This window comes from Bos javanicus, chromosome 9, assembly GCF_032452875.1.
Source record: "Bos javanicus breed banteng chromosome 9, ARS-OSU_banteng_1.0, whole genome shotgun sequence".
NCBI classification, from domain to species: Eukaryota; Metazoa; Chordata; class Mammalia; order Artiodactyla; family Bovidae; genus Bos; species Bos javanicus.
Window position 1 is genome coordinate 22823885 of NC_083876.1, and position 13135 is coordinate 22837019.

Genomic DNA, 13135 nt, shown 5'->3' on the forward strand with positions numbered 1-13135 from the left:
ATCCAGGAGGAAGAGACTCTATACTCACACACAAGAGCCCCACCATGGATACCTTGGCAATGGAGATTATCCAACCGATGCTGGATAAAACAAAATGAAAATGCAGATGCCACAGGGAAGGTGACAGACTGTAGGGGATACATATGAACACCCCTTAGAAAGAATTCTGCAGGGAGCTGCAGAATTTTCAGTAGCAGGTGAGGATAAGAACCAGAGAATTATGGTTTACTCCTACTCATCTGACCCCATTTGTCTACTTCCCTATGCTGATGTTGATACAGTAGACTATACAAATATGAAAGTGTGTGGGTTCATCACTCAGTCATATCCAACTCTTTGCAACCCCATGGACTGTAGCCTGCCAGGCTCCTCCATCCATAGAACTCTCCAGGTAAGAAAACTGGAGTGGATAGCCATTCCCTTCTCCAGAGGATCTTCCTGACCCAGGAACTAAACCCAGGTCTCCTGCATTGCAGGCAGATTCTTTATCATCTGAGCCACCAGGGTTACATTACTCAAATATTAGGTCTTACTTCATTTCAAGAGTATGTTGAATTATTTTCTAAGAAGAAAAGGGCTCACTTATCTGAAATTTAGTAACATATTCAACAACTTCTTTCCCATCTTAACTTCTGATTAAGTATTTTACACTGCTGGAGCCCTATAGCTTGATGCTGAACATAAGGGAGGGAGAAAAATACCCAAGAGAATTAAGAATATAACGGAATGGCTTGCTCACCATGAAGACTTCACCTTGTTCTCCTGAGAACCAGTGACACTGAGCAGCAAAAAAGAACTCCTGGTACTTCTGGAAATTATATAAAAGGCACATTGAACTGGTTAGAAACTTCTGGGTTGGCTTCCTTTCCTCTCAAAGATTATTGCAAAAGTTTTTCTGCTCGCAAGAGAATACTGAAAAAGAACTCATTGTAAAAGGTCTATGTGAAAGTGCTGAGAATAGGTTATCCTGCACCGTGGTAGATCAGAGCTGACTGCATATGGAAAAGTATGTATCCTACTGTACTTTTAATGGCCTTCAAAAATAATTAACAGTAGAAAAGGAAAAAGCACTGACAAAATTTTTATGGTGAAGATGTCCTTTGACAGTTTTTTGGGAATTGGAAAGCCACTTCTTGTTTTGTAACAATAGATCATCCTTTTCTTCTCAATCTACTGGGTGCTTTGCTACCAGATTAATTTTCCTAATGTATCACCTTCATCATATCATTCTCCTGTTTAAAATTTCAGAAAATAAATTTCATAGGCAATGGGAAGGAGGAGTGGCAAAGAATAGCTAACTCATGGAATAATAATTATAGCTAAAATGTATGGTTCACAAGGCAATATTCTAAACACTATGAATGTGTTAACCCATGTAATACTCAAAAATTCCTGACATAGATACTAATTTTTGTACCTCATTTTAAAGATGAGATTACAGGGACTTCCCTGGCAGTCCAGTGGTTAAGACTCCAAGCTCCCAATGCAGGCGGCAAGGGTGCCATCTCTCGCAGGGGATCTAAGATTTTCCATGTGGCACAGGAAAAAAAAAGAACATGAGGCTAAAGATGGTCAAAAAATCACATTTAAAGATGTTCAACATAGCTAATTTTTTAGAGAAATGCAAATCAAAACTACAATATCACGTCATACCAGTCAGAATGGCCATCATCAAAAAGTCTACAAACAATAATGCTGGAAAAGATGTGGAGAAATGGGAACCCTCCTACACTGTTGGTGGGAATGTAAATTGGTGAAGCCACTACAGAAAACATTGTGGTGGTTCCTTAAAAAACTAAAAATAGAACTACTAAATGATCCAGAAATCCCATTCCTGGGCATATATTTGGAGAAAACCAAAATTAAAAAGAAATACACACACCAATGTTCACTGCAGCGCTATTTACAATAGCCAGGAAGCAATCTGAATGTCCATCAACAGGGGGATGGATAAACAGGATGTGATACATATATATATAAAACAGAAGAGTACTCAGCCATAAAAAGAACACAATAATGTCATCTGCAGCAACATGGATGTACCTAGAGTGTCATACTAAGTGAAGAAAGTCAGACAGAGAAAGAAAAATATCATATGATATTGGTTATATGCTGAATCTTCAAAGGCTACAAATGAACTTAACCTACCAAACAGAAATAGAGTTACAGATGAAGAAAACAAACTTATGGTTACCAAGTGGAACAAGGGGAAGGATAAACTGGAATTGGGGTTGACACATACATACTACTATATATAAAATAGATAATCAAGGACCTACTGTATAGTACAAGTAACTCTACTCAATACTCCATAATGGCTTATATGGGAAAAGAACCTAAAAAAGAGTGGATATATGTATATGTATAACTGATTCACTTTCTTGTACACCTGAAACTAACACAACATTGTAAATCAACTATACTCCAAATTCGAAACAAAACAAATAAAAACTAAAGATGAAGTTAGTAATTTGCTCATGATTTCACTGGAGAAGGCAATGGCACCCCACTCCAGTACTCTTGCCTGGAAAATCCCATGGACGGAGGAGCCTGGTGGGCTGCAGTCCATGGGGTCGCTAAGAGTCGGACACGACTGAGCGACTTCACTTTCATTTTTCACTTTCATGCATTGGAGGAGGAAATGGCAATCCACTCCAGAATTCTTGCCTGGAGAATCCCAGGGACGGGGGAGCCTGGTGGGCTGCTGTCTATGGGGTCGCACAGAGTCGGACATGACTGAAGCGACTTAGCAGCAGCAGCAGCAGCAGCATGATTTCACAGGGGACATTTCAACCAGGCAGTCAAGACTCTAGTGCGCTTTCACTATTAAACACTGCCGCTGAACCCCAGGGCTCAAAAGGCCTTCAGAGGCACAAAAGAAAAATGTGTGCCTTAATCATGCTGTGCTCAGTCCTGAAAAGTCAGAGGGAAGATTCTCTGGTTTCCTGATGGCATTCAGTGCTTTCTACTAATATAATCTAACAAGAATTCTTTTTCTGTCTTATCATTTACTCCCCCATCTCAACTCCTCCAATCTAGCCAAATATTCTTACCACCCTGAAATGCTCTTCTTCTTGAGTGTCTTCATCTTCCTGTGATTACAGCTGTTAATGATCACTTACGCCCCCATCAAAGCCTGCCTCATCCAACAAGCACATCTCCTTTAGCCATGTGCGTTGGGAGGGGCCTCTCTGGACTCCTACAGCCACTGTGGTCTATACCAGAGATTCGGTATCATCACTTACCGGTTTGTGAGGCTCTCTTCTCAGGTGCTTTTTCTCTCCTCCCATTCTAAATGTTAATCCTTTCAAAATAAGGTCTCAGGACAGTATGCACTCAAAGAGACTCTGTTGATTGTGAAAGAAATATAATCATCAAATGTGCCTCAGGCAGCAGACCTTATGGAGAAGAAATCCTTGGTTTGACAGAACAAAGCAAAAGAACACATAAATACAAGTGTTTTCTAAAATTGCCTTGAACAATTATCACAGGGTTGAAAAGATACATAGGGAATGTTTTATTGATCAAGTCTCTTTTTTTCCTCTAGTGATTTCTAACACATATATTTTCAATTTGCTTGTGATTTCTTTACAAAAATTTAGAAATATATTTCAACTTATTTTTGTTAAAATAAAACAGCATACCCTGCTATGTTAGATGAGAAAGAACCTTGGCCAGTTTTTCTTTTATCTTGACATTGCTTCTCAGATTTAATTGAATTAGAATGTGGAAATTTAATTCAATCCCTTTGTTACTTTAGGTACATTATTTCAAGAAATCTCTCTTAACATTTGCACTAAACTTTGTAATCATATGAACAAGTGAGAGGATTTATAGTGCCCTTTGTCAAGTTTATTATTCAGAATATTTGTAGGGGTCGGGGAGGAGCTGCAAATGAGTAACTTTTTTCCAAAAGCTGAAGTGGATGGTATACCTTCTGAGCCCAATATGTACTCATACATACATACATATTGTACTACTGTGTATGTGTGCCTGCTAAGTCGCTTCAGTCATGTCTGACTCTTTGCTACCCTATGGACTGTAGCCTACCAAGCTCCTCTTGTCTATGGGATTTTCTAGCCAAGAATACTGGAGTGGGTTGCCATGCCCTCCTCCAGGGGATCTTCCCAACCCAGGGATCGACCCTGCGTCTCCTGTATTGTAGGTAACTCTTTACTGCTGAGCCACCAGGGAAGCCCAAATGGGCTTTATGGAAATCTTTACCTCTGAGCTACTGGGGAAGCCCAATATGGGCTTTATTTGGAACATAAAACGAGTGGTGACTGATTTTGTACTGTCACCATCCTATGAAGAGAAAGCTTCATGCGAAGAGGCCACACCAGTTTCCAACCCTAAGTCTTGATTCTGGAAGGGAGTATACGTAAGAGTAACCAAGGCAGGTGCTTTTGGCTCATTTTCCTGGAAATGGTACTCCTTAGGGAGAAATGAGAGGGTGGTGGTGGTGGGAAGCGTAAAGGGAAATACAGGTCAGAGATCTATGTCCTGTTTCCAAACACTGGTTTCCTAAGACTCAATGGAGAAATAGAGATTCCATTATTATATCAGCACTTACAGAACGCTTTGTTTCTATAATTCCTTTCCCCACTTAAGTCTACAGAAAGCCTGACATGGCCTCTTGAACCCTCCTGGGAGGGTTCTGGGCAAAGGGTAACAAGTCATGCTTTTCTTGAAAAACCTTTAGAAAAGGTTCAGCCAGAAACTGCAATAGGTAGTTGACTCCTGCAATGGTTTTCAATTAGGTTACTCATTTATGGTATTCCCGATTTGGGTCTTTTTAGTAGATGTATTGAAATCTGCATCCAAAATACTGATAGAGTGTATATAAACAAATTTTGGCCATAAAGAGTCTTCTCATCTTTTTTTTTTTTTTTGGCCTCCAAAACAAGTAATAAAATAGCAGGAAAAAGTTTTAATCTATGAAATGTTAAGAGATCAAATAAAAATATTAAAGAAAGGCTGTGGAAGGTCACAGATTACCTCACAAGGCAGAAAGGGGACACAAATCCTGCACTCTAATTGTACCTTATAGTCCAAGGACCCTAGAATAAATGTGAAGCCTTGAAAATGGGTTTCTTAATTTATCTGTAACAGGATTGAGAACAGATTCGTTTTGTCTATTTCCCAATAAAAATGGACTCATTTTTTAAATAAAGAAAATAGTATAGTTTGGATGCTTTTAAACATGTATTGATCAAGTGTTTCTCTTGTCATTCTTCTTAAAACTAGAGAAATTATCTCTTAAAATAACTTATTTCCATCTAAGTCCCCACAACTTTTTCTCTCAGATTAAGGAATGGTGAGCTCCAGTCAACAGATAAAAGCTTGAAGTATCTCAAGAGGCAATCAAAGAGAAATTTTTATATAAAGTCACACTGACTGTTGTTGAGTATTAAGATTATATTTAAGAATGCATATAATGGTTTAGAAAAAAGCAAAAGAGTTCCAGAAAAACATCTATTTCTGCTTTATTGACTATGCCAAAGCCTTTGACTGTGTGGATCACAATAAACTGTAGAAAATTCTGAAAGAGATGGGAATACCAGATCACCTAACCTGCCTCTTGAGAAACCTATATGCAGGTCAGGAAGCGACAGTTCCATGTCCATGCTGGATATGGAACAACAGACTGGTTCCAAATAGGAAAAGGAGTACGTCAAGACTGTATATTGTCACCCTGCTTATTTAACTTCTATGCAGAGTACATCATGAGAAAAGCTGGGCTGGATGAAGCACAAGCTGGAATCAAGATTGCCGGGAGAAATATCAATAACTTCAGATATGCAGATGACACCACTCTTAATGGCAGAAAGTGAAGAGGAACTAAAAAGCCTCTTGATGAAGGTGAAAGAGGAGAGTAAAAAAAGTTGGCTTTTGAACTGTGGTGCTGGAGAAGACTTCAAGGAGATCCAACCAGTCCGTCCTAAAGGAAATCAGTCCTGGGTGTTCATTGGAAGGACTGATGCTGAAGCTGAAACTCCAATACTTTGGCCACCTCATGCAAAGAATTGACTCATTGGAAAAGACTCTGATGCTGGGAGGGATCTGGGGCAGGAGGAGAAGGGGACGACAGAGGATGAGATGGCTGGATGGCATCACTGACTCGATGGACATGAGTTTGAGTGAACTCCGGGAGTTGGTAATGGACAGGGAGGCCTGGCGTGCTGCAATTGATGGGGTCGCAAAGAGTCGGACATGACTGAGCGACTGAACTGAACTGATAATGGTTTAGATAAGCAATTAGTGGTAACCCTTCCTCTGATTTGTAAGATAAATGTTAACACTTTTCTAACTGCAGAATAAGATGTACCACTCATTCCCACATCCTGAATTCCAACAAAATATGAACCCAATTAATCTTTGTTATACACTAAGAACAAAAACAAATGTTCCAGGGTCACCAATTAGCCTGGCTTTATCTATCAGGCAAAACCATTTAACCTTGTCAGCACTTTTTACTACAAGGGCTTACTGATGGGTTTAATTACCAAAGTGGTTACTACAAACCCAATTATATCTGGGTTCTAGTCAGTTCTTCTATAATCAATGGAATCAAACAAGCTCTACTAATATCCAGGTGTATCCTTGTTTAGCCAAGCCACTTTTGGCAACAGATATATGGTTGTGGTTTCTACTTCATCTGCTGGCATTTAACAATGTATCTCCACAGTCAGTCCTAATAGAGTGGAAACCTTTTGTACATTTTAGGCTCAACTTGCACCTCCCTTCACTCTCCCTTTATCCAGTTTTTTCTCATTGTACTTATTTTTAAAAATTATACTGCTGTAGAATATAACGTGCATACGTGCTAAGTCACTTCAGTCATGTCTGCATCTGTGACCCTATGGACTGTGGCCCCCCAGGCTCCTCTATCCATGGGATTTCCCAGGCAAGAATACTGGAATGGGTTGCCATTTCCTTCTCCAGCGGATCTTCCTGACCCAGGGATCAAACCTGAGTCTCTTACATCTCCTGCATTGGCAGGTGGGTTCTTTACCACTAGCACCACCTGGGAAGTGCCATAACATAACATAACATAACATAGTATTTTATAGTAACATATAGTACTTTTTTCGGAGAAGGCAATGGGAACCCACTCCAGTACTCTTGTCTGGAAAATTCCATGGACACAGAAGCCTGGTAGGCTGCAGTCCATGGGGTCACTGGGAGTCAGACACAAGTGAGTGACTTCACTTTCACTTTTCACTTTCATGCATTGGAGAAGAAAATGACAACCCACTCCAGTATTCTTGCCTGGAGAATCCCAGGGATGGGGGAGCCTGGTGGGCTGCCATCTATGGGGTCGCACAGAGTTGGACATGACTGAAGAGACTCAGCAGCAGCAGTACTTTTTTTGGTCAGCTCCCCCATGAGAGCTCTATGAGAGCAGAGACTTTGTTTTATTGATTCTGTTGTATCCATAACTGTGCTCTGCATGTATCAATAGAAGGCGTTGGATAAATGCACGTTAAATGAACAAAGTTCAGAAACTGGTTTGCAAAATGGGTGGCCAATAGAAATGTTCAACAGGGTATATGTACTGTAATTACACTAGGTGAGAATAGGTTCACAAAGCCACTTATTTAAGTTATATGTGATTTAACAGATAACTACTTTGTCGACTTAAAGAAAAACACACAACATAAGGGTTGTTTGCTGAAGTTTTACTCAGGGTCTTATTGAGGACTATAATCCAGAGGACAGCCACCCAGTTACTTCTGAGGAAACTGCTTCAGAGAGGTAGGGGAGAGTCCTGTTTATATGTGACTTTTGGTGAGGGAATACACGTAGTCAAGCACACATCTTAGTAAAAGATTACTGCTAATTGCAAAGAATAGGTATCTTGAGTTCATGATTTAGTGCTTTCCTATGTATGGAAAGATGAAAGCTTGTATGGAAAGAACTTGTTAAAGTTCTTCCTGGGACTTCCCAAGTGGCCCAGTGGCTAAGACTCCATGCTTCCAATGCAGGGGACACAGGTTTGACCCCTGGTTGGTGAACTAAGATCCCACACGTTGCACAGCCAAAAAAAAGAAAAAAATTCCTTCCTGAGATATACATCTAAGTTTCTAAGGGGTCTGCTCGTCCAAAGCTCAGAGTACCTCATTTTGTTTTTCACCCTGAATTCCTCTCCGGGTATGAGTGCAGTGTGTTACCACTTAACCTTAGTAGGTGAGCAATGCTTTTTGATCTTCATTCACAACTTAGGTTTAAGTTTTTAGAGGTATAAAAGATGGGCTGGGAATTGATATTTCACTATGCTTCTGGTCCTTGGTAGCCTCTAAATAGTGTCTCAAAATTCTCTGTACCATTATCTAGGAATACCATGGAATAAGGTCTGGAGTTGTATTCACAAGACAGAGGAGGCTAATGTGGAATGAATTGCAAGGGCAAACATTACAGCTGTACAGCGTGTTTCAAGTCTCTTAGTCTTCTTAATGTGGTTTACTAAACACAGGTCTCTAATGCTGGATATTTCTCTTTCTCTCTCACACACCGACATCCAATTTTCCCTGTATAAAAGAAAGGCAGAAAAGGTCCCACTTCCCTTCTTTCCTCACCCTCTGTGGCCCCCCGAAACACTCTCCCAGGTTTAGACATGTCATTCTTGGACCTACCCAGTGACTGGACGAGAATAGCTCACTCTGGACACTGGCACAGTTGTGCTGAACTTTCCCTCTGTTGGGAGAACCAATGGAGACTGACGGAGCTTCAGTTGAGAACTTCACCATCTCAAGATTGCAGGTGACATGATAGATGTAACTTCACCTGTGTAAGTGTAGTGTGTGGACAGAAATCTTCCCTGTGTGTGTGTGTCCCCTCATCTTGCTCCTGCCTTTCAAAGCCACTCCAAAACAGGAGGGAAGGGAGCAGGTCACAACCTTTAGACGAATGACATGGCTACAGAACATGACAAAAACTGGTTAGAACCAACTAGGTCCAAGATGGCAGATTTGATTTCTAGTAGACCCAGAGCCTCATTAATATGCTCATTATAATATATTAGCATATGCTAAACAACACACTTACCAGTGCCACGACAGTTTTGAGGCTGACCATGGTTATTGTTATTGCTTAGTCATTAATTGTGTCCAACTTTTTGAGAGCTCAAGGACTGTAGCCCGCCAGGCTCCTCTGACAATGGAATTTCCCCAGGCAAGAATACTGGAGAGGGTTGCCATTTTCCTCTCCAGGGGAACTTCCCAACACAGGGATCAAACCCACATATCTTGCATTGCAGGCAAATTCTTTACCACTGAAGAAAAGGATCAGCCACCAGGGAAGCTTGAGGCTGACAGTACAAGGCCCCACAATGGGTGGTGGCTCCATTTCTGCCATTTCCGGAAATCTCCGCCCCTTCCCCAAAATAATTGCAAAAATCTCCCCATTCACTAGCCTATGAAATTATCCAGCCTATAGAAACTAGCCATGCCTTATTTCAATGCTCTCTTTCTCGCCTTCTGAGAGAAGGCTTACACTCTATGGGGGATGTTTCTCAAAGTTATCTTTGAAATCATGATCACCTTTACCATCTAAACTGTAAACACGTATCAGTATGGGAACAGTTCCTTTCATTTCCAGAGGAAGAAAAACTATCTCAAGGGAATTCTACTTTAGGCACATCTAATTTATTCCATTGCTTCATCAAATTTATTCCAATCTCCAACAATTAGATAAAAATAAACTGAACTCTTAAGAAATAGTCACACATAGGTATTCAGCAGCAGCGTTTATCTGCATAAACCAAAGTATACTAAAACCAAGTCATGTGCCAGAAAAAGACTCAGGTTTTGTAATGACTGTTTCACTGATGATGCACCACTATAGGCAACCACCAAATCTCATTCTCATGACACAGCCTTAAGAGCAGTGGCTCTAAATTGAGGTCAACTTCAGCCACTAAATTTAATCCCTGGGTCGGGAATATCTCCTGGAGAAGGAAATGGCAACCCAGTATTTTTGCCTGGAGAATCCCATGGACGGAGGAGCCTGGTATACAGTCCATGGGGTCGCAAAGAGTCAAGACATGACTGAGCGACTTCACTTTCACATTTTTTTTTCAGCCACTAAGGTAATGTCTGCAGACATTTTTTGTTGTCACAGCTAGGGGAGGGGGCAACTGACATGTGGAGGCCAAGAATGCTGCTAAACATTCTCCAATCCACTGAAGGGCACCAGAATATGTTACCCCAAATATCCCACTATGGCATAAGGATTATTTTGAGTTAAAGACAACTGAGAACCGGCAGAAGCAAGAAAAGCTTTTTATTCTATCCTTAACTGAGTAAAAATATAAATTTCCCCATTTGTAAAGGAAACTTACATTCATAAAAGGAAATTTCCATTTGTAAAGGTGTCTCTGAACTAGGAAAAGAGCCACAGCTGGAGACAACTCTTATTGTCATTATCTGCACAAGACAACCCTTGTTTCTGATGTATTTCCTCCCCTCACCTTCCTAGAACTTAATGCCCCCTGCCCAGTAGCCTTAAACTCCCTTCTCTTTGTCTAAGATGGTATATAAATCTCAATCATCTGGTCACTTCCTAAAGTCTCATTTCTTTGTGAAACTTCTGTTCAGATGTACATAATTAAACTGGTTTATTTTTATCATTAATCTGTCTTTTCTCAGCTTGATTTGCAAGCCCCAACCACTGAACTTAGAAGTGTATAGAAAAAAAAGTTTCTCCTCCCTACAGAAGAGGACAGTCTTCCACAACAAAAACTTAACCAGCTTCAAATGTAAATAGTACTAAGGTTGAGAAATGCTGTTCTATATCGACAGGTAGAAATCTAAAGCATTAAAAGTCACTGAGGTGTGTGGCAGCTTAGTAGTGTAAGTGAAGTCAAACGAATTTTCCTTTATGACTGTGAGTCTTGGAAAAAACACTAAGAACTACAGTGCTTCAAACTGTGCTTAATAAAATGACTCTGCAGGATCAAAACCAGGGTTTTTATTCCTATGTCCACCAGTTGCAGAATTAAGAGTGCTACACCACTGCTCTGCTAGTAGGACCCCTGTTTTGGTTAAACTACAAGGAAGAAGAAATTATGAAAGTTTCACTAAATTACAGTGCCAGTGACCCCTATGTTAAGGGTGTTAGGAAATTAGGAGACAGGAAAATGTTTAAGTAAAAAGGTATTAGATAGTCCACAGGGTAGAATTAGTGCCAGTATGAATCAGAGGAGGGCTCTGTGGGGCCTTCCTGGATACAACTTCTTTCCTTGTCTCCAGTTTCTTGTTCGTAGGGTATAGGCGTCATTCAGCCTCCTTGACCTTCCCTGAACTCCAAAGGGCAGATTCAATTTCTCATCAGAGAAGGGAAGGAATGCAGAAACTAAGGAGGACCCATCAAAAAAATACAGTGCAGTGATTAAGGCAGGATCCTAGTTCCTTCTGAAGGGACATACATAACAATATGCTTGAGTTCTTCTGCAGGAACAAAGGGCTTCCCAGGTGGAATTAGTGGTGAAGAACCCGTCTGCCAATGCAGGAGACATAAGAGACGTGGGTTCGATGCCTGGGTCTGGAAGATCTCCTGGAGAAGGGCACTGCCAACCCATACCAGTATTCTTGCCTAGAGAATCCCAAGGACAGAGGAGCCTGGCAGGCTACAGTTCATAGGGTCACACAGAGTTGGACATGATTGAGTGACTAAGCATGCACGCATGCACACAGAAACTAAAGGCCCCATCCTGGTGGGGGATGGGAACCCCAGGGAGAGCACAGGATTCTTGGAGCACAGACTTGTGACCTCACCAACAGCCAGTCAGAAGAAAGTCTGCATGTGCGGGAAGATAAAAAGACTCTGATCTCCTCCCCAAATGATTCTTCTTTTAAAAACTTCAATGGTCGAGTGGCATCTTTGGAGTTGGTTTTTGGACATGAGTCCGCCACCTCCTCAGGCTGCCAACCTCATGAATAAAGCAGGCTTTCTGTTCCAATCAACACTTGTCTCTGGAGTGTTGACTTTCAAGCAGCGAGCAGCCTAACGTGAGTTTGGTAGCAAACAGGCTTGGTGAGAAGCCGGTACAGCTGCAGATCCAGAGACTGTCCTCCTGAATAAGGAGTGAGCAGGAAGGATCTGCCTGCCTCCAGCCCTGAGGTGGCTCCTTCTGTGAGATGACTGGCAAGTCTCAAACCTTCTCCCTAAGATGAGGGGTGGTCCTGTGCCCTGTAGGACCCCCTCCAGCTCTGTCATTCTCAGCGGTTCCCTTACCACATGCTCCAGCACACAAGGACTCAGACAACTCTGTAACAGGATGCCAGTGAGGTATATTTCTTGATCTGCAGCGTACTTGGTAATGGTAAAGGGAATAAAGAAGAAAAGGAACACAAGCAGTTTTGCATAAATGGGAAACCCTTTAATTTGACAATCAGGCATTCAACAGACATTTATTTACTGAGCATCCCCTCTGAATAAGGTATACAGAGTTTCATATTTTCTTAAACAATTTTTTTTAAACAAATCTGAGAAGTTCTCTGCAAGTTTATGTGCTAAGATTTACAGCACCTAACATTCAATTCCACCAGTGAAGCCCCTCGCTGCCTCCACACAGGACAGATGGGTCTTCGCCAGCTCTCTCTCTCCAGGTGGTGCTGACACAGCACACATCTGAATGTTCCTCTCGGCGGGAAACAGAGATGAAAATTCTATACTTATCTCTCAACCTGCTACTATGACTTTCTTCACAGCCTCGGTGTTTCAAAGATTTAAAGTTAACTCTTCTCTTAGAGAACAGATGCGAGCAAGTAAACTCAGAACTGCAATGCCCTGTTCTCTTTCTGTAGCCGAGTTCTTGTCTCTGTAACTGCTGCCCACTGGGCTGACTGCTGGCTGCCGGTGCACCCGTGCTGAGGAGAGGAATGTGTCGACTCCCTTGGCTACATCTTCAAAAAGGCCACCTGGAAAAGGAAGAAAAACCCACAGTGCTTTCCTTATATAATGTGATGAAATGGCTGAGTACACATCAAACCTGGATCAGGTAAGTCTGGTCAGTAAGGATGCTCACTGGTCTACAAAGAAAATGACTCCTGGTTGGGCCAGACGCTGCTATTTTACAGAGGGAGCCAATTAGTCCTTCCATAAATAAACCATACAGTAATTAAAATAATTC

The 13135-nt window shown here is 41.4% G+C and overlaps 1 protein-coding gene across 5 annotated transcripts in view; it reads right to left on the reverse strand.

Moving 5' to 3' along the window:
* Positions 1-576: 576 nt before the first annotated feature.
* The window catches only part of UBE3D (ubiquitin protein ligase E3D), a 175852-nt gene continuing 163293 nt past the window's right edge, over positions 577-13135 (reverse strand). For 3 of the 5 annotated variants that reach the window (XM_061427301.1, XM_061427299.1, XM_061427302.1), the window contains one exon: positions 12361-12923. In XM_061427301.1, coding sequence (XP_061283285.1) covers positions 12903-12923 — 21 coding nt within the window. In that variant the 3' untranslated portion in view covers positions 12361-12902. Of the gene's footprint in view, positions 809-3245; positions 3348-12360; positions 12924-13135 lie in introns of those variants that run through there. The other 2 variants (XR_009738402.1, XR_009738401.1) reach the window with 2 other exon arrangements.